This window comes from Microcaecilia unicolor, chromosome 13, assembly GCF_901765095.1.
Source record: "Microcaecilia unicolor chromosome 13, aMicUni1.1, whole genome shotgun sequence".
In the NCBI taxonomy this organism is placed as follows: Eukaryota; Metazoa; Chordata; class Amphibia; order Gymnophiona; family Siphonopidae; genus Microcaecilia; species Microcaecilia unicolor.
Window position 1 is genome coordinate 51,304,738 of NC_044043.1, and position 20,543 is coordinate 51,325,280.

General features: G+C 43.0%; 1 protein-coding gene across 1 annotated transcript in view; it reads left to right on the forward strand.

The window, feature by feature from the left end:
• Nucleotides 1-20,543, forward strand: part of TEX14 (testis expressed 14, intercellular bridge forming factor) — a 195,500-nt gene that overhangs the window by 79,349 nt on the left and 95,608 nt on the right. The window contains exons 12-14 of the mRNA XM_030222131.1: nt 3,005-3,195; nt 4,373-4,523; nt 13,911-14,864. Of these exons, the coding sequence (XP_030077991.1) occupies nt 3,005-3,195; nt 4,373-4,523; nt 13,911-14,864 (1,296 nt within the window). The remainder of the gene's footprint in view (nt 1-3,004; nt 3,196-4,372; nt 4,524-13,910; nt 14,865-20,543) is intronic.

The window sequence follows — 20,543 nt, forward strand, 5'->3', positions numbered from 1 at the left end:
TATGCAGTGACTCACAATTCACTATACAAGACCTCAGCAGCCACTCATTTCACACAAGGGTAAAGACCTGGTGACTCACACACTTCTTTATTGGTCTCTTAATCATTCCCTCAAACATTTTAATTTAATAAATGTATAAACTCTTTTTTTAATGTATATAAATTTTCAGTTTAGCTTAGAACGTATCTGATTTAAATATGTCTCAAAACAGGACCTTAACTGCCTTTTCCAGGTAAGGTAATTTTAAAATCTTAGTTTAGGATTATAACCATGAGGGAAGTGAGCAGTTACTCACAATGTTATATTAATTTTCAGGACTTTGCCCAAATGCAGCATAATCAAAATATGTGCCATAGCAAATTAAAATAAAAAAACCCAAAACAAAAAGCACACAGTGACATTGTCTAGAGTCTAGAATCCACCTGACATATCTCCTGCTTAAACTTACATGTAAATCAAGAATAAACCAATAATAAAACATTTATAATTTTAAAAGGTGGTTTTCTTGGCCATCTTATAAGTCTTTGCTAAAAGAGGATCTTCTTTTTAAAAATTCAGTTTAGCCAGTAAAAGTGGAGGAGTAGCCTAATGGTTAGATCCAGGGGAAGAGGATTCAGTTCCCACTGCAGCTTCTTGTGACTCTGCGCAAGTCACTTAACCCTCCATTGCTCCAGGTGCAAAATAAGTATTTGCATATAATGTGTAAACCATTTTGATTGTAACCACAGAATGGTGGTATATCAAATCTCATCCCCTTTCCCTTTCCTATCATTCAGCCTATCTCATGTGGCTATTTGTAGCCAAAAACCACAATAATTGAATCAGTTGTAAAAAAACAGAAACAAAACATTGTCAGTCATAAAATTGTCAATCTTTGATATCTTCATCCTATAGGGGGTGGAGGCAGTGCAAATTTTACAAAACCTCCCTATCGCTTTAAATTGAGTAAGCATAGCCCATATAATTATTTCTTATAAATCATATTATCTTCCTTAGATGATCAGAGGGCCACTCTGTGTCCCAAATGAGAAACTAGAAAATGAGAAACTAGAATTCATTTGTATTATGTTATTAACCTATGATGTATAGCCACTGTTGTTGAAAACTATAAGTCAAAGGAAAAAAGAGGGAGCATTTCAGATATCTGTCATGACCCATCAGTCATGATGGTACAAATTTTATCCTTGTAAAGCAATGATATATCACTTTTGGTTTTGCATTATAATAGAAGCTATGGGGACAGATCTGTAAGTGGACGCCTCTAGTTAGGTTTCCCACTAGTAATAGGAGCATATTCTGTAATGACACCTGCATGTACAGATGTCGTTATGGAATAGTAGCGTAACCTGGGATCGCTGCCCCTGCCGTGAACAAGCCCACTGTTAACACCAGCCATAGACCTGGCATAACTGAGAGTGCTTAAATGCGGCAGAGAAGCACGTAACTTACAGTATTCTGTAAGTTATGTGAATAACTGGGAACCCTGCCTATGTTCCATCCATGCTTCACCCATGCGCCCTTGCAGCTATGTACTTAGGTGCCATTATAGAATAGTGCTTTAGGTGCTTAATCTCTGGATTCTATAAAGGACTCAGATCCTAGATCAGCACCCAAAATAATTAAGTGATGGGCTCCAATGATTTAATTATTGGAGTTAACAAGCACTTTGCCCTAATTATGATTTGGGCGCCGATCTGGCAGACTGCTATTCTGTAACAATGGGTTCGTAAATTTGATTACCTTCAACTAAAAAAAAGGCATGGCCATGGGAGGGGCATTGGCAGGTCAGGGGTGTTCACAAAAGATGCGCGTAGTGTTACAGAATAGCAAGGATCCACACCCAACTTGCATGCTAGGACTTACACCAGGTTTCAGCTTGCGTAAGTGTTTGCGCCCAAAGCTGAGCCTTGAATTTTGTGCTCAACTCTATTCTATAAAGAATGCTCATCCTGGAGTGCCCCTTTATGGAATAATGTTCAGTGCTGATTTTTAGCAGCACCTAATTTGCAGCACCATTTAGAGAATTTCCCCCTATGTATGTTGAGTACTAATTTTTCTCTGCCTTTATGTATGCAAGGGGCGCGTAAGTATGGACCCTTAATTATAGAATTACCTTCATGCGCTCTTTTCAAAAGATCTTGCAAACTGGTAGGTTTTCTCTAACCTTGTGGTGGTAAGTGATGTATATAGGTGTGGGAGATGGATTTGCTTCTTAGCAATTAGGTAGAATGATGTGTTTTTGGTACTTCTTGCTTGATATCAAAGAATGATAATTTCTTAGATTGTGACTAGTAGTAAAAACAATTTTATTAGCAAGACTTGGCTTCTTTTAGCAACCATTTCAATGTGAGTATTTATGTATTTATTTTATTTATTTTATTGCATTTGTATCCCACATTTTCCCACCTATTTGCGGGCTCAGTGTGGCTTACAGTACATTGTAATGATGGAAGTACAATTTGTTACAACACAATTATGGTTACATTTGGAGGAGTTAAGTTAGAACAAGGTCCAGGTATCGTTAAGGGGAGTAAAACAATGGAGAAAGACGATTGAACACTAGAAGTAGTATTAAGGGAGCATATGCACGGGTGTATTGATTGTTTTAACAGTCTTTAAAGTGGCTATACCAAATATTTAAAAGAGGTTTCTCTTTTAGCAAAGACTTTTAAGATTGCCAGTAAGCTCCCTTTTTAAATGGTTTTTGGTATTAATATTGGTTTATTTTTGATTTAGGCAAAAGATTAAGCAGGAGGTACTGCAGATCGACCACATTTTTAATTTTCAAATTTTTTATTAAATTTGATATATTTTTTTATCTTTTCATGAATTATGAGTGTGCACACCTTTGTTTTTACCATCCTTTTTGACATAAAATATGAAGGAGCTCAGGCGTATAGGTCGCCTTCTGCATGGTTACATTGAAGACATTTTCCTCTGTTCAGTTAAATCTATGCTCTAATTTTTTTTGGGGGGGGGGGGAGGGATTTTTTTTTTTTTGCAGATATTCTTCCCTGGAATGGTATTGAAGGTTCACTTGTAAAAAAATCTATGATGTCAGGGCGCTATTTGGAGGCTGATGTCAGACTTCCAAAACCTTACTATGACATTGTGAACACAGGAATACAGGCTAAGCTGAGAGATCGGGCCATGAGCCTTCAAGATATTTGGTATGTTATGAATAAGGACTTTAAGGTGAGTCCTTTGCTTAGCTTTCAGTTATATAATTGTTATTTCAAATATGTTTTCAAAATCCACCTGCCCACCCTCACCTGCCTGCTCCCTTCCGTTCGTATACCCAGCCATGTTCCCTGCGCTGCAAAACTTTTCTTTACCCGAAGTCGCGGCGGACCGGCAGTGAAGGCAGCAGGCAGGCAGGCTCGCCTTCTTGTTGCTCACTTGGCTTCCCTTCCCTCTCAGCGCGTCCCACCCTCGCGGAAAGGAAATTACATCAGAGGAGGGTGGGACGCGCTGAGAGGGAAGCAAAGCGAGCGACGAGGAGGTGAGCCTTCCTGCCTGCCTGCTGCCTTCACTGCTGGTTCGCCGCGACTTCGGGTAAACAAAAGTTTTGCAATGCAGGGAGCACAGCTGGGTGCACAAATGGAAGGGAGTGGGCAGGTGAGCCGGACTGCAGAAAAAAGGTGCCGGTATGTGGTACTGGCACGTACTGGCGCAAAAATAGCACTGTGTAAAAGTATATCTAGGGCTTTTGATTTAGGTTTTAATTGATAAACACCAATAAAACACCTGCAATGGAAAAAATTGAAATAGGTGTATATTGGGTAAACACAAGAAGACCCCTCTTCTGGCTTTTCTTGTATTCTCCACTCAGTTTTTATGCCTTTTCTGAGCAGGTGACTCCCAAGTTACACAATTGAGCGTGATTGCTGGGCACCTTTTACAATGGAATAAAAAATACCCGTTGCATGAAAACACTGATAAACACTGGTATTTTGCAGCCTCAAAGAGCAGCTAAGAATAGAAGCTAAGTATGCGTTACAAATACTGTTTAATGTAAAATAAAATCAGCTACTTATTATTTTTATTTGTACATTTATGGTCACATTTTATTTGGGCCAAAACTTTTCTCTTAGGCTTAGTCAGGGCCAGTGCTAGATATGATGGGGACAAGGGCAGACACTAGGGAGGGGGCCCAAAAGCTTGCTTGCAGTTGTCCCTCTTTCAAGTTCAGGTAGGTTTGGGATCCCAGTGATATGGAGGCCTAGGGCAATTGCCCTGTTTGCCCACGCCTAACGCTGGTCCTGGGCGTAGTACGTTTTGGTTACTGTATTGGCCATGTGGTCAGAAAAATCTGAAGTTACCAATAAGTGTATGTTAAAAACATTTCCCTGAAACCTGACTTCTTTTGCAGGACATGACTGAACTCAGAAGAGGTAGTGTGCTGGAAAACGTTAATGTACAAACGCGTAGGATATATTCAGATATAAATATCTGCTCAAGGTCCAGATCTGAGCTTAAGAGGGAATTTCAGGAACTTGAAATGGAAGAGTCAGACAGCATTGGTATGCATGTGTATTTATTTATTTTACAGACATTAATATAGCATGTGATTAAATAAATATGTTTTATTGCCCTTCACAGAAATGTTATGGGTTCAATGAGTGGCAGGCTAATGCCAGTTTTTTATTTTCACCTCTTTGGGTTTCAGCAAGAACAGAAATGTAAGTTTTCATTATTAGGGGGTCCTTTTACTAAGGTGCACTAGCAGATTTAGCACGCACTAAATGCTGCACAGCCCATGGAATTACCTATGGGGTGCATAGCACTTAATGTACACTAAGTCATTAGTGTGTGCTAAATCCATTGGCGCACCTTAGTAAGAGGAGTCCTTTCTGTTTTAAAAGTTTAATTTACATATTTTAAAATATATGGGCCCTTTTACTAAAATGTGGTAAAGTGCCCAGAAGACTGCATAGGAACTGTAAAGCCCCTGTACTGCTGGAGCACAGCTCGAGCGTACACTCACTTTTGAGGTTTAAACCTCTTCACACCACCTCTGCGATGGGTGAAGCTTACCTAATGAATCTTACACAATTCAGCAAACTTCTCTTTGTTGTTCTTTACTTCACACAGCAGTCTTTAATCATACAGAAAAAGCAGAACGCAAACATCTACTGAAACATAAGAAGAGAAAAGATTAGAAATGGGGCTAGCTAGCAAACACCTGATTCCTCAGCTATCCACTAGCCTCTCCCCACTGGGGCTAAGGCGTTCTCTTATTTATAGGTCTTTTACCCATCTATCTAACTATCCTTCCTTCTCATCTGCCTATCTGTTCTTTTAACCTATAATTTCTCACCCATTTTCATCCCTCCCATGTTCCAGAACAGTCTTTCCCACCTTTTGTCTTGTTTCTGTGTTCCGTCCAGCTACAGTTTTTTTCTCTAAATTCCCAACATTCCGGAATTAGCTCCTGATACCTTCCTTATCTGCTTAACATACAAGCTGAGGATGCTGTAGCAATAGTGAACTGATGTTAAGGCACATATCTTCATGCAGGCTTCTTCTAAGGCACAACTCCAGAAGAGCTTATAATGTCACCATTTTTGTCATGCTCAAAGTGCACTGAACTCCCATACATTCTTATCAGCACTACTACACAGTTCACATACTCTTGTCTAAGATTCTTGTCCTGAAACATGCCTTTAATATTTTAAACTATGTGACAGGTCTTCATGACCAGTTCACAGCCCTGGAGGTAGAAGAACTGAAAACATTTTGGGAACAGGAGGAAACGAAGATCAAAAATCTCAAGGCCGGTGAATCAGTGACCAATAAGAAGCGGAAGATAGTAGTGGGCAGTGATTTTCTTCTACAGGGTACTGAGGTGCCCATCTGCCAACCAGACATGATGTCCAGTGAGGTGTGCTGTCTGCCTGGTACCAAGATTCAAGATGTAGCGGAAAGATTGCCTAGACTCATCAAGCCTGTTGACCATTTTCCTATTCTGCTAATCCATGTGGCCACAAATGGTAGGTATCCTACTGAACATATCAAACATGACTTCATGGCTCTTGGTCAGAAGGTAAAGCACCTAGGTGCACAGGCAGTGTTCTCATCGATTCTTCCTGTCGAAGGTAAAGGCCTAATGAGGGAAGCTCACATCCTGGAACTAAATGTGTGGCTGTGTGGATGGTGCTGACGCAAGCACTTTGGTTTCCTTGACCATGGGATGATTTTCCTTCTAAAGCTTTCCCTATTCATTAATCTAGTCAGGACCTAGTCTTGGGCGAGTGGGACTCCCCTAATGCAGGGCTCAAGGTTGAGAGAGCTAAGTAGACTTTCCTTTGTAGGTAGGTTATTGTTTAGAGAAGACCTTGATAAGTTGTTTAAAGATGGGGAAGTTAAATCACATTTTTCCCTCGAGAGGTCTTTCGCAACCTCATGCAGTCCGTCGTACTATGCCATCTGGATTACTGTAACGGAGTGTATGCTGGATGTAAACAGCAACTAATTAAGAAACTGCAGACGGCCCAAAATACAGCGGCCAGATTGGTTTGTGGAAAGTCCAAGTTTGAGAGTGCCACGCCCCTCCAAAAGAAACTACATTGGCTTCCTGTCAAAGAACATATCACCTTTAAACTCTGCTCTCTAGTTCACAAAATCCTATATGGTGAAGTACCTGGCTCTATGATAGATCTCATCGTCTTACCGCTTCGGAATACATTCAGGCTCTCCCGTTCATATCTTACCTTTCATTATCCCAACTGCATCAAGTACAAGTCCACGTATGCTACCTCCTCCTCTTTCATTAGCACTCAGCTTTGGAATTCTTTGCCGAGGACCATAAAAACCATCACAGATCATCTAACTTTCAGGAAATCTCTGAAGACAATGTTATTTGGAAGTGCTTATCCTACGGCCTCTTCATGTGTCTCCAGTGCTGGAAGCGCATCGATCTAGAGACATTTGGACACATCCCCCTTCCCTCTTCCCTCACAGTTTCCCTTCTCCTTCCGGCCATTCCTACTCTTCCCTGGTATCTCTTGTAGGTTTTCTGCTGTATTAGCTTCATTTTACTGCATTGGTGTCTGCCTCTGTGGTGCACTGTAAGCCACATTGAGCCTGACACTGTTGGGAAACTGGGGGGGTACAAATGAGATAATAAATAAATAACATATGCCTAAACCCTTCTCCAAGTCTTTCTCCAATAGGGCTAATTACAGATATGCCAAACGTTATAGGCCTGGGAGCTCTGGTTACTTCTCGCAACCTCAATTCCAGACGAGACAACCTTCCTTTTGGGGGGACAAAAGAGCAGTTTAACAAGGTTCCTGAATCCTGACATACAAATGCCTCTCAGGCTAGCCAATTATTGGGGTCTAGGTTCATTTCTTGAAGGTGGTGATAGGAGGCTGTCTCTCCATTTTCCTCCAAGAATGGACCCAGATAACATTGGGTATTGAATATAATCAGAGAAGGGTACAAATTAGAATTTTCTCACCCTGTTGCAGATTTTTTCTTAGAATCTCCTTGCAAGAATCCCTCTAAGCAGCAGGCAGTGGAGTTGTCCTAGCTGGCTCTCGGAGGTCTAGGAGCAGGGCCGTGCCAACACGGTAAGTGGGGTAAGCACGGCAGGGGGACGCTGCCGCACCATGCTTACCTCGCCTTCCCGCTCCCATTGCCCAACTGCCCGCCCTCTTCTACCCCGCAAGATCCCTTTCCTTTTTTTTCTCCTTTTAAATTTACCTCCGTCCGGCAGCGCAGCGTCAGTGAAGGAGGCGGCGCTCCTGACGTGTCTAGCCTTCCCTTCGCTCAGTGTTCCGCCTTCTTCTGACGTCAAGGAAATGACGTCAGAAGAAGGCGGGACACTGAGTGAAGGGAAGGCTAGACACGTCGGGAGCGCCACCTCCTTCACTGACGCTGCGCCTGTGCTGCCGGATGGAGGTAAATTTAAAAGAAAAAAAAGGAAAGGGATGTTGTGGGGGGGGAGAAGAGGGCGGGTAGTTGGGACATGGGAGCGGGAGGGCAGGGGAGAGAGGAGCATGGATGCGAGGGCAGGGTTCATGGAAGGGAGAGAGGGGAATTACTGGCTAGGGATGAATGGAGGGGGCAGGGGACAGAGGAGCATGGGAGGGCAGGGCTCAGGGAGAGGGGAATTGCTGGATAGGGATGAATGGAGGGGACAGAGGAGCATGGATGGGAGGGCAGGGCTCAGGGAGAGAGAGGAATTGCTGGATAGGGATGAATGGAGGGGGCAGGGGACAGATGGGCATGGATGGATATGGATTGCAGGGCAGGGCTCAGGGAGAGAGGGGAATTGCTGGATAGGGATGAATGGAGGGGACAGAGGAGCATGGATGGGAGGGCAGGGCTCAGGGAGAGAGGAGAAATTGCTGGACATAGAGGGGAGGGAAGAGAGATGAAAGAGATGAAATGAGGGAAAAGGAAGAGGAGAAAAACTGCACATGGATGAAGAAAATAGGCAGAAGCTGAGGACCAGAAATGAAGAAGAAAGGAGGAAAGGAAAGAAATAAATGGAAAGGAAGCCCTGGAAATGGCGTTAAGAGGACAGATAGCAGCAGAATCAGATACTGGGCTAGCATGATCAGAGAAAGAAAGTCACCAGACAACAAAGGTGGAAAAAAATCATTTTATTTTCATTTTAGTGTTTGGAATATGTCCACTTGGAGAATTTACATCTGCTATCTTATTTTGCAATGTATAGCAATTTGTTTCTAAGAATATTGCTGTCAATTCCTGTCAGTGTGGCAGGTGCTGAGCGATCATTTTCATGGGGGGGGGGGGGGGGGGGGAGGGGCGCCGCCAACTGAGTCTGCAGGGGGGCACCACAGACCCTAGGCATGGCCTGTCTAGGAGCTGCCATTCTTGTTTCCAGAGCAGAAAGGGGTCTAGGTAGTCTATTCCATTGTTCTGTTCCACTGTTCTATTCCCCTTGCGATACGTAGACTTTGTTTTTACTTTACTCCTCACAATGTAACCATAATCGAGTTGTAACAAATTGTATTACCATCAATACAATGTATTGTAAGCCACACTGAGCCCGCAAATAGGTGGGAAAATGTGGGATACAAATGCAATAAATAAATAAAATAAATAAATAATAGTTCTCAAAAAGGAAGGTCCTTTGGCCTATCTAGACCTCAAGGAAGTAAATCGTCTTTGAGTCTCTCTTTTCAAGATGGAGAATTTGCATTTGGGAGTTACTCGCTACTCTAAATCTCAGAGACTTTCTTCCACATTCCCATTTGGCCTCCACACCAGACGTTTCCCAAGTTTGCGATTCTAGGCCGTCAATTTTAGTTTCAACTGATGGCTCTTGGACTAGCCACACCTCCCAGGTTCTTTTTCAAGGCATTTTTTCATTGAGAAGGGATCAGAGTGCACCCTTATCTGGATGATTGGTTATTTAGAGCTTCTTCCCTTCAGGAGAGTTTACGGGTATCCAGTTTACTGCAACTTCCTCAGTCACTGGGATGGTTAACCAATATTAACGAGCAAATTGGTACCCTCTCAATCCCTAGAGTGTCTTGGGGTTTTATTTTGATACCCAGAAGGGAAGGGTCTCCCTCCAAATTAACAGGATGCAAAAGCTAAAGACTCAAATCAAACTCATTTTATAGCAGCAGAATCCTCAAATGCAAGTTGTGGAGAAAGTGTATTTTATGCCTGTAAAATGTATTGGATATTTTCCTGTCTTAAATATGTCCAGAGTGTATTTCACCTGTTTGGCCAGCAGATGGTTCATGTTTATGCTTAAATCTGTTATAGAGGACTGACTTCTCTTTCTTTTATTTGGCACACAGATAATATGAAGTGCCTTGCAGTGATGTAACCAGTTTTTATTTGAAACTTGACTGTTCTGGGCTCTGATTGGTCTGGAGTTTTGAAATTACCCAGCAGTTTTTGCTGGCTGTTGTTTCAGTCTTAGTACATAAGTACATAAGTACATAAGTAGTGCCATACTGGGAAAGACCAAAGGTCCATCTAGCCCAGCATCCTGTCACCGACAGTGGCCAATCCAGGTCAAGGGCACCTGGCACGCTCCCCAAACGTAAAAACATTCCAGACAAGTTATACCTAAAAATGCGGAATTTTTCCAAGTCCATTTAATAGCGGTCTATGGACTTGTCCTTTAGGAATCTATCTAACCCCTTTTTAAACTCCGTCAAGCTAACCGCCCGTACCACGTTCTCCGGCAACAAATTCCAGAGTCTAATTACACGTTGGGTGAAGAAAAATTTTCTCCGATTCGTTTTAAATTTACCACACTGTAGCTTCAACTCATGCCCTCTAGTCCTAGTATTTTTGGATAGCGTGAACAGTCGCTTCACATCCACCCGATCCATTCCACTCATTATTTTATACACTTCTATCATATCTCCCCTCAGCCGTCTCTTCTCCAAGCTGAAAAGCCCTAGCCTTCTCAGCCTCTCTTCATAGGAAAGTCGTCCCATCCCCACTATCATTTTCGTCGCCCTTCGCTGTACCTTTTCCAATTCTACTATATCTTTTTTGAGATACGGAGACCAGTACTGAACACAATACTCCAGGTGCGGTCGCGCCATGGAGCGATACAACGGCATTATATCATCCGCACACCTGGACTCCATACCCTTCCTAATAACACCCAACATTCTATTCGCTTTCCTAGCCGCAGCAGCACACTGAGCAGAAGGTTTCAGCGTATCATCGACGACGACACCCAGATCCCTTTCTTGATCCGTAACTCCTAACGCGGAACCTTGCAAGACGTAGCTATAATTCGGGTTCCTCTTACCCACATGCATCACTTTGCACTTGTCAACATTGAACTTCATCTGCCACTTGCACGCCCATTCTCCCAGTCTCGCAAGGTCCTCCTGTAATCGTTCACATTCCTCCTGCGACTTGACGACCCTGAATAATTTTGTGTCATCGGCGAATTTAATTACCTCACTAGTTATTCCCATCTCTAGGTCATTTATAAATACATTAAAAAGCAACGGACCCAGCACAGACCCCTGCGGGACCCCACTAACTACCCTCCTCCACTGAGAATACTGGCCACGCAATCCTACTCTCTGCTTCCTATCTTTCAACCAGTTCTTAATCCATAATAATACCCTACCTCCGATTCCATGACTCTGCAATTTCTTCAGGAGTCTTTCGTGCGGCACTTTGTCAAACGCCTTTTGAAAATCCAGATATACAATATCAACCGGCTCCCCATTGTCCACATGTTTGCTTACCCCCTCAAAAAAATGCATTAGATTGGTGAGGCAAGACTTCCCTTCACTAAATCCGTGCTGACTTTGTCTCATCAGTCCATGTTTTTGTATATGCTCTGCAATTTTATTCTTAATAATAGCCTCCACCATCTTGCCCGGCACCGACGTCAGACTCACCGGTCTATAATTTCCCGGATCTCCTCTGGAACCCTTCTTAAAAATCGGAGTAACATTGGCTACCCTCCAGTCTTCCGGTACTACACTCGATTTTAGGGAAAAAGAGAGCGAGACAGATCTCTTTGCTGAGGCTCGGTGAATTATATATTCTGATCTTCCTAGGTACTGTTTAGCCAGTATGCAAATGTTTAGTTAGTGTTATTATTGATCCATTTTTCAGTTACTTGTTACTGTTTGCTATTTGTACATTTTTGTTTCACTGTTCAATATTTTTTAAGAGAATAAACAATTATTTGTTTTCCCTCTTTGTCTGGACTGATAAAGAATCCTGGTGGTTTGTGTGTTGGATCTGTGAGTGCTTTCAGGGAACTGTGGGACCACTGGGAGTGTGGCTCCAGTAATCTAGAAATCACTAGGGATAATTGGAGAGCGGGAGACTCACCCAGAGGCAGTTGTGACCCAGTCAGTGGGAGGAGGTGTGGTAGTGTAGAGCACAAGCAGCAGGTGCAGGCGGACCTGATCTGGCCGCAGGGTAACTCCAGGGGGCATCTAGGTGTTTCATGACACTAATCATCTGTGGCTGGTAGTCTTTTTAGCTCCCAATTGACTTAGGAGACCTTGGTATGCAGACCGGATTTAGCTTCAGGTAGATCAACGGCTCAATCTCCCTCTCTCCTCTCTCATGTCAGGGTCCAATTCTTATGGAAGATCTGCCCCCCTCCCCCCCTTTAGTTTTGCTGCTTGGCTCTTGAAATGTCACGACTAAGATGTAGATATTATCCTGAATAAGTCATCACTACTGTCCTTCAGGCTAGGAAGTGGTCTACTTCACGGACATATGCAAGAGTGTGAAGAATGTTTGAGGAATGACGAGGGGAGAGATCGCTTCCTTTCACTGGTCAGTAGCTAACATTTTAATCTTTCTGAAGGAGGAGCTTAAGAAGGGTTAGCCCTTGGTTCCTTAAAGTCCCAATTACAGCCTTTGTTTGCTTCAGAGGGTGATTGGAAAACTCTTTTAGCATGCCATCCTGATGTGGTTCATTTCCTGAAAGGAGTCAGTTGGTTACGTCTGCCTCTTCATTCAGTTTGTCCTGACTGAAATTCAAATCTGGTCCTAAAATCTTTCCAACAAGAGCCATTTGAGACCTAAAAGAGAGACTTTAAAGATCTCACTTTAAAGACAGTATTTTTAGTAGCCATTTTTTTTGGCTAGATGAGCGTCAGAACTTCAGGCTTTTTTTCTTTAGAGAAGTGTTCCTTAAAATTACCAAAGCTGGAGTTTCTATTCATCTGGTTCCATCTTTTCTCCCTAAGGTAATTTTTTCAGTTGAATCACTCTGTTATCCTTTCATCCATGGTTATGATTTTCCCTTGTTATGATTGCTAGATATGAGAAGAGTTCTCATCGGGTACTTTGAGGTAATTAATAAATTTCATAGATCTGAAAAATTGTCTTCTTTGGTATGGCTAAGAAAGGTGAGGCAACCTCCAAAGACACTATCGCTTGTTGGCTAAAAGAGATGATTTCTTCTGTTTACCTTCTTGCAGGAAAAGCAACCATCTTCAGTACTTGAAGCTCACGCCATGAAGGGAGTGGCAATTTCTTGGGTGGAACATAATGCAGTCTCTCCATTGGATCTTTGTAAAGCGGCAACACTTCATAATTTTGCTAAGCATTACTGGTTGGATGTTGCAGCTAGGGAGGAAGCTGCTTTTATAGGGCTATGGATTTTGATATTCCACTTTTCTGTGGTACAAACAAAGCGGTGTACATATATTGTATGCAGGTACTTTCACTATCCCTAATGGGCTCACAATCTAAAGGGCTTTTGTTTGTACCTGGGACAATAGAGGGTTAAGTGACTTGCACAGGGTCACATGAGCTGCAGTAGGAATCAAACCCAGTTCCCCAGGTTCTTAACCCACTGCAGTAACCATTAGGCTGCTTCTCCATTGCTTCAGTAATTAGGGCAGGAGTGTCTAGTTCCTATCCATCTTGAGTACTGCTTTGTTGTATCCTACAAGTTCTGGACTGTTCTTGGAGACACTAAGGAAGGAGAAATTAGATCTCACTTGTTAATTTTCATTCCTTTAGTCCCACTAGACCAGTTTAGCTACCCCATATGCCTTTGCTGTTCTTTGTCTATGTTTGATTGCCTTTGTTTATAGTAGTCTTCTCTGTTCAGAGTTGTAAGTCTTTTTGTTATGCAAATGTTTACAGTTTCCTTTTTCATAAAGGCAGAACAAGTAAATTGAAGTTAATGTTCTATGTTATCTAGCTACTGAATTGTTGAAGCTGTCCAGGTTCCTAATAAGGCATAGCATAGTTGTGCACTCTCTGTCTCCACCTGGTGGTCTATGGACAAAACACCTACATGTTCTGAACTGGCCTGGTGGGACTAAATGAAAGCAGGTAAGATATAATTTCTCTTTATTAGATAGTGAATTGCAAATAGCTTTGTTTTATTGTAGTCTGCAAATGTGTATGAACACATCCCTAAATGAAAATAAATATTTTGTGGTAATTTCTTCTTTATCCAGGCATTCAGTATTATGCAGCAGGACATAAAACTTTACATGCTGAAAAGGAAGTGGAAATAGACCTGAAGCCTTTGAATAGTGTTCAACTGGTGAGATGTAGTCAGAGTAAAAATGTTTTTGTTTCTGAATTCCAAACCAAACCCATAAATAACGAAGAAACCAAGAGTCGTCCTTCATACTACCAGTCAAAACATACCTGTTCAGATGACGTGGATATACAAGACGATGTCTTGGAAGAATTAACAGAATTGGATCAAGTGCTAGAAGTTGAAATGCATAAACAAAACCAAGATGAGAATGCAGTTCAGAAGGAAGAATTTTATTTGACAGATACATTTTTTAACATGCAACACAGCAATGATTCAGAGAACAGTTTTTTAGAAAGAAATATAGAATATAGTACAGGGGATGAGGGCAGCCCAAATGAGACAATGGTGCCAGATGAAGGGGAAGAAAAAGAGGAAAGAGGGAACCCTGGATCCAGAGAAGAACAGTTTATTAGTTTATGTGTTCTTAATCTAAAAGTATGCCAGACTTTAATGCAAGAGGCTACTGCTTCCCTGGATAGAGCAGAACAGAGATTAAGTCATTCCATGAAAAGCCATTTAGAAGGATTTAAAGAAATTATAGTGGAATCAGCTTCTGACAGGTTTTCTACCAAAGTGTCCCAAGATGTTGTTGATCACTTATCAAGACCTTTTGGGAGTTGGCCTGATCCAGAAAGAAGTACTGCATTGTCATATGCTGAGGGACCTCCATATACATGCTATTTGCTACCAGGGCATCGATTATATGGTGTACAAAGGACTGTAGGTACAGCAGAGATTGTGAGAGACATGAGAAAGATTCAGAGTGAGTATGTTATTAACTTTGAGAAAGGGAGTGAAAGAAAAGAAGAATTCTGGAATTGTCGTCCAACTCAAGAAAATAAATTTGGGGATCAACTTGAACAAATTTCAATACCAGAAGAAAGATCTGGGGATCAACTTGAACAAAGTTATCAGGTAACATTTGGAAAAAGAGCAATATTACAAAAGACAACAGATTAATAATTGCATTTATTCTGACATAAAGTATGTATTTCAGCAAATTGGTGGACTCTGTGCTGTTTGTAGAGCACAGGTGTTTATAAAATTCATCCTCAATTGGTATGACAGTCTCAACAGAGGGCTCAGGAGTTGATTAACATAGGACTGCATTTTAAGAATTGGTCTGAATTAGCCTTCTTTTCTCCGAGGACAAGCAGGCTCTGTTATTCTCACAAGTGGGTAGATGTCATCCTGCGTCGCCCGGCTCAGCAAATTTGCCAAAGAAAAATCTAGAGCTTTTAGGAGCACAAGCCATGCTGCAGTGTGAATGCGTGAGTAGTGCCTTCCTGCCCGTTGTGCTTAGTTTCGTTTTTTCCACCTGAGAAGCAGCTGCTTTTTCTGCTAGCTCCTCATACGCCTGGTTAGAACAATTTCTTTGAGTGCATTTTGGCGGTTTTCTACCCAGTTATTTTTGTTTTGTTTTTTCTCTTAAAAAAATAAAGGACCTTTATTTTCTTAGTGTTTTGCCCCTTGGCTCCTTGGCATCGAGGTGGGCCCGGTCTTGGACATCCCTTAGGGAGGTGCTATCTGACATAGAGGAGGGAGCGCTCATGGGAATCAGAAGAGGGTCCCAGGTTCTTTTCCTCTGATGAGTCCTGTAGGATTCCTTCTAAACCCTCCCCTCCACCTGAGAGCCTCACATCTTTTGTATGGGAAATGGATGAGGTCATTCCATTCCCTGTAGAAGTGGAGGATGAGCCCAGGGCAAAGATGCTCGTCCTGAGCTTGTAACACTAGGGGGCGCTGTGCTTATGACAACACAAAAGCCACCAGACACAATATGCGGTATCAGGGGCGTATCTGCGTGGGGCCTCAGGGGCCTGGGCCCCCGCAGATTTCGCCCTGGCCCCCCCTACCGCTGCCAACCCTCCCCCTCCGTTGCTCGCCTACCTTCGCTGGCGGGGGACCCCAACCCCCGCCAGCCGAGGTCCGCGTCCTCCTGCCGCTGCCGGCTGCCTTTGGTCCTTTCATTTTTCCATTGAAGCTGGCGCCGACGAAAGTTTCTTTTGAATCTGACGTCGCTGCACGTTGTACGTGCAGCGACGTCAGACTCAGAAATTGTTTCTGAGTCTGACGTCCTGCACGTACAACGTGCAACGTGCAGCGACGTCAGATTCAAAAGAAACTTTTTCGGCGGCGGCGGCGCCAGCTTCAATGGAAAAATGAAAGGACCAAAGGCAGCCGGCAGCGGCAGGAGGACGCGGACCTCGGCTGGCGGGGGTTGGGGTCCCCCGCCAGCGAAGGTAGGCGAGCAACGGAGGGGGAGGGTTGGCAATGGCAGCGGCTGGGGGGAGGGGGATCGGCAATGGCGGCGGCGGCGGCGGCGGCGGTGGGGGGGGGGGGCTATAATGTGCCCCCTCACTCTGGCCCTGGCCCCCCCTACCGCCGCAGGTCAGATACGCCCCTGTGCGGTATATCGCTTTTATTGGTGATACATATGTGAACACATACACCAAGATACTTACAGCACCCGCAATTCAGTCAGCATCTGGGAAGACCACCAGGGAAGCACTAGCTCTTCCTCAGAGATTGCAGGGACCATCACTGAACCAGGCGTCCCTTACGTTCAGGCAAGCTTCTAAAGAAGGTCAGTGCTCCACCCTCTTTTATAGTGTGAAACAGAGGTGCCTTTCCCAGACTTGCACAAGCTGGCATCCCTTAAACAACCAGCCTGTTTCCCATAACAGAGAATAACTCCCCCAGACTTGCACAGGTTGAAGGTGCCTTTCCCAGATGTGCTGGCATCCCTTAAACAACCACCATAACAGAGAATAACTCCCCCAGACCTGCACAGGTTGAAGGTGCCTTTCCCAAAGGTGCTGGCATCCCTTAAACAACTAGCCTGTTTCCCATAACAGAGAATATCAACACATAATTACAGCCAAAACATTCCACTCATTCCATCCCCAGCTGACCTTCAATCCCATGTATTACATTCCACCCCTTGATATTCTCTGCTTATGAGGAGACAGAAGTATACATAGTATCATGGACCACCGCAGGTCGTTTCCAAATTTTACAAGTCAAAATACAATTCCAAATCACTAGCAGGATGCTAACTAATAGTACTACAAGTAAAGGATGAGTGATCCATTTTAGGAAAGCATCTGCACTAGGAGAATGTCCCAATAATGGATCCCACCAATTATGATGTAATTTACTTCGAATATTTTCTGCCACTATACGAACAGTGTGATTGTCAAATTGAGCATCTACTTGCATGACTCTTAAGGTGTGATTCACACCTTGAATATACTCATTAATAAGAGAGGATATATGCAACATGTGGGTCAACTTACTATAATTTACAGCTAAAATTGGCTCCGTAAAGAAGGTATAATTGTACTGTATGAAAGCAGAATTAAATAACTCCGGATATAATACATATTTTTGTCCTTTCCACCAAAATACTGATATGCTAGTAAAACAGGAACTGACTCCTGACAGATCGGTCAGGAAGGTATTATTTGACAAAGTTGTGAAATTAGCAGTGGAAATACATAATGTCCGCGGACTAATTTCTACAAAGAACTCATAGTTGGCAGGGAAAACAGTAAATGTGCATTCCCCAAAACGTGGGGATAAGCAAGGTTCAAATTGTGGTGGCTGGAAAGGACAAATCATGCGATTTCCCTGCTCATTACACATATCCAATTTATATGTCTCATTATATACAGTTATATACTCCCCATTCATATGCGGGGCCCAAAAGGTTACGATACCAGAAACATTCACTAATACTGGAGATATATAATACTTACATACTATATGAGTATGGAAAATCTTATATGAAGATAAAACCCCTGTACAGAATCGATCAGTACAGACTGTACTCTCTGAATGTGGGAACAACCACTCATCAACCGGAATATATCCAGCGAAAAGGGTCTGCAACTGGGTATGCATCCCCAATTGTAGAGCCATCTGGACTCTGTCCCGCTGATGCAAAGCGTACAACGTCTGTAATGAACACCAAGTATAATTCAGTGCTTTTGTCAAAGTAGTGTCAGTATAATTTTCAAACTTAAAAGTTTGGGCTAATAAATTATTAATGTCTGCTATCGCAGGCACCATTAATTGTCCTGTTCCTGGAATGGCAGGTAACCAATTGGCTAAAATATTCAGTTCAGTATGCAAGTCCTTACCTAGATAGTGTAGTTTACTAAACAGAGTATCTGTATCTACAGTATTCAGAATTCCCAGTCCAGTTCCCGCACCCCCCAAAATAGTATCATACCATGCTCGCCGTATCCTAGTACAGCGAGGCAAGTGTGGAAATGTAACATTGTAAGTTAATACTGTCTTTCTATACTGCATAGACATGTTTTTGCATGTAGTGGGAATGCGTGACAGTGGAGCAGGATTAGTCATATTACTAACAGCAAGCAACACATGCAAGAAGTCCATCCAGGGTGTAAAACGGTTTGCAATTGGTGTAGCATTAGTGAAAATCCATTCAGCAGTTCGATTCAAAGTAATATTTACTATAGAGCTGTTACAAGTTTGGAGGAACTGCATTTTGCGTGTCCGATTCCATAGTCTCCATATCTGGTCCCGGAATCCCATAGGCTGGATGCACATAACCCAGGACGTAGCATTATGGATAGTCACATTCACAAAACTGGATGAAACGACTACAAAGCGCTGTTCAGTTTTATGAAACACAGCTTGGGAAGCAGTTACGTTCAATACCGGACATGCAGTATGACATGTATAATTATCTTGCTGTAAGGTTGAGTTATTTTTGTTGCTCCACCAATAGTGGACACGCGAGGTCACTCCCAGCACCCGCTCGCCGGGAGTACGGGCATCGAGTTCCCAACCCAAACAGAGAAACAGTATGCCCTGAAAGAAAAAGAAATAGAGAAACACATATAAATCCTATTCCCTTAAATAACAATGATCAGCAGGAACATTCGTCCAACTCTGTTGTCCTGGCTGAACTACTGTAACAGTATTGTCCTCCCCTCGGGCTATAATTTCAGCAGGTTGAGGAGGACCTGGGTGTGCAGGGTCTTGATGCCATACCCGACCACCCACACCCCTCCCAGTAGACCCAAATCCCTGTGTACCTCGCTCAGTGACTCCCACAAAATCAGAAATTTGAGTAAAAGAGGAGGAATTGACAGGAATTATCAACAATTGTGCTATCCTATCCCCAGCCTGCACCATTACATCCTCCTCAGTGTGATTCATCAGAAGGACTATGACCTCCCCCTGATAATCTCTGTCAATGACACCTCCCACAGGAAGTAAGCCACGAAGAGCCCAACTGGAACGGGCCACAATCTGAGCATAATGGCCAGCTGGGAGAGATAAAGCAAACCCGGCTGGAAATTTTGTCACCACTCGGGACGCACAAAGAGTGTCAAAGAGGGCTACAAGATCAAAACCAGCAGCGTCAATCGTATGACGGAGCGGTATAACAGCTTTCGGATGTAAGAGCTTAACTCCCAGGGTGACGTGTACTGGGCAAGACTTGAAGATGGGGAGTCAACATACGCATCAATGGTGTTTCACTCTCCCCTATTGGACGATTATTGAGGACAGTAACTGCTGGGTACAAATATTTGCGCCATTGCGCAAGAGTGTGAGTAGGAGTTAATTTCCGGATCTGTGTTTTCAACAGACCGTTCATACGTTCCACAAGACCAGCAGCTTGTGGATAATAGGGAATATGGAAAACCCATTCAATGTTAAATTGGGCGCAAAAGGCAGTAACAGGATGATTTTTGAAATGAGAGCCATTATCACTTTGAATTTGCAGTGGAACGCCATAATGTCTACATATGGATTCCAAAAGAACAATAGTCTGCTGAGCTGTAGCTCTACGACAAGGGTGGACTAGCAAAAATCCGGAATAAGTATCCACGGCAACACAGACATATTGACATCCCTGCGAAATTGGTAAAGGGCCAATATAATCTAGTTGCCAAATTTGGCCAGGTAACTTACCTCGAGCAAGTGTACCTTTGACTGGGTGTGGTATAGGGCGTTTAGTCAAATGTTGACAAACAGGACAGTGAGCAATAACATTTTTAATGGTAGAAAGAGACAATGCTAACCCACGCTGCCGCGCCCAGTGATAGGTGGCTTGCTCTCCGAGATGTCCACATTTTTGATGTGCCCAGCTTGCAATACCGGTCTCTTCTTCACCCCGATGAATAGTAGAATCATCTGTTCCAGAGATGACATTCGTGTGAATAGTAGCTAAGGAATCTGCTGTCTGATTAAAAATATGATCAGAGGTTATAGGGGAAACATGTGCATCAACATGATAGACATAGGCAGAAGTAGATTGCAAAAATTCACTAATTTCTTGCCATAACTGTGATCCCCAAACCAGTTTAGTATGAATATACCAATCATTCTGTTTCCATGTAGGTAACCAGGTTGTTAATCCATTTGCCACAGCCCATGAATCAGTATATATGTATGCCTCTGGCGCATTTTGTTTAAGTACCAGATAGACTGCATATAATTCAGCATATTGACTACTCCCATCTGGGCCCGTGCTCTGCAATATCTGTTGTGTATGAGGATT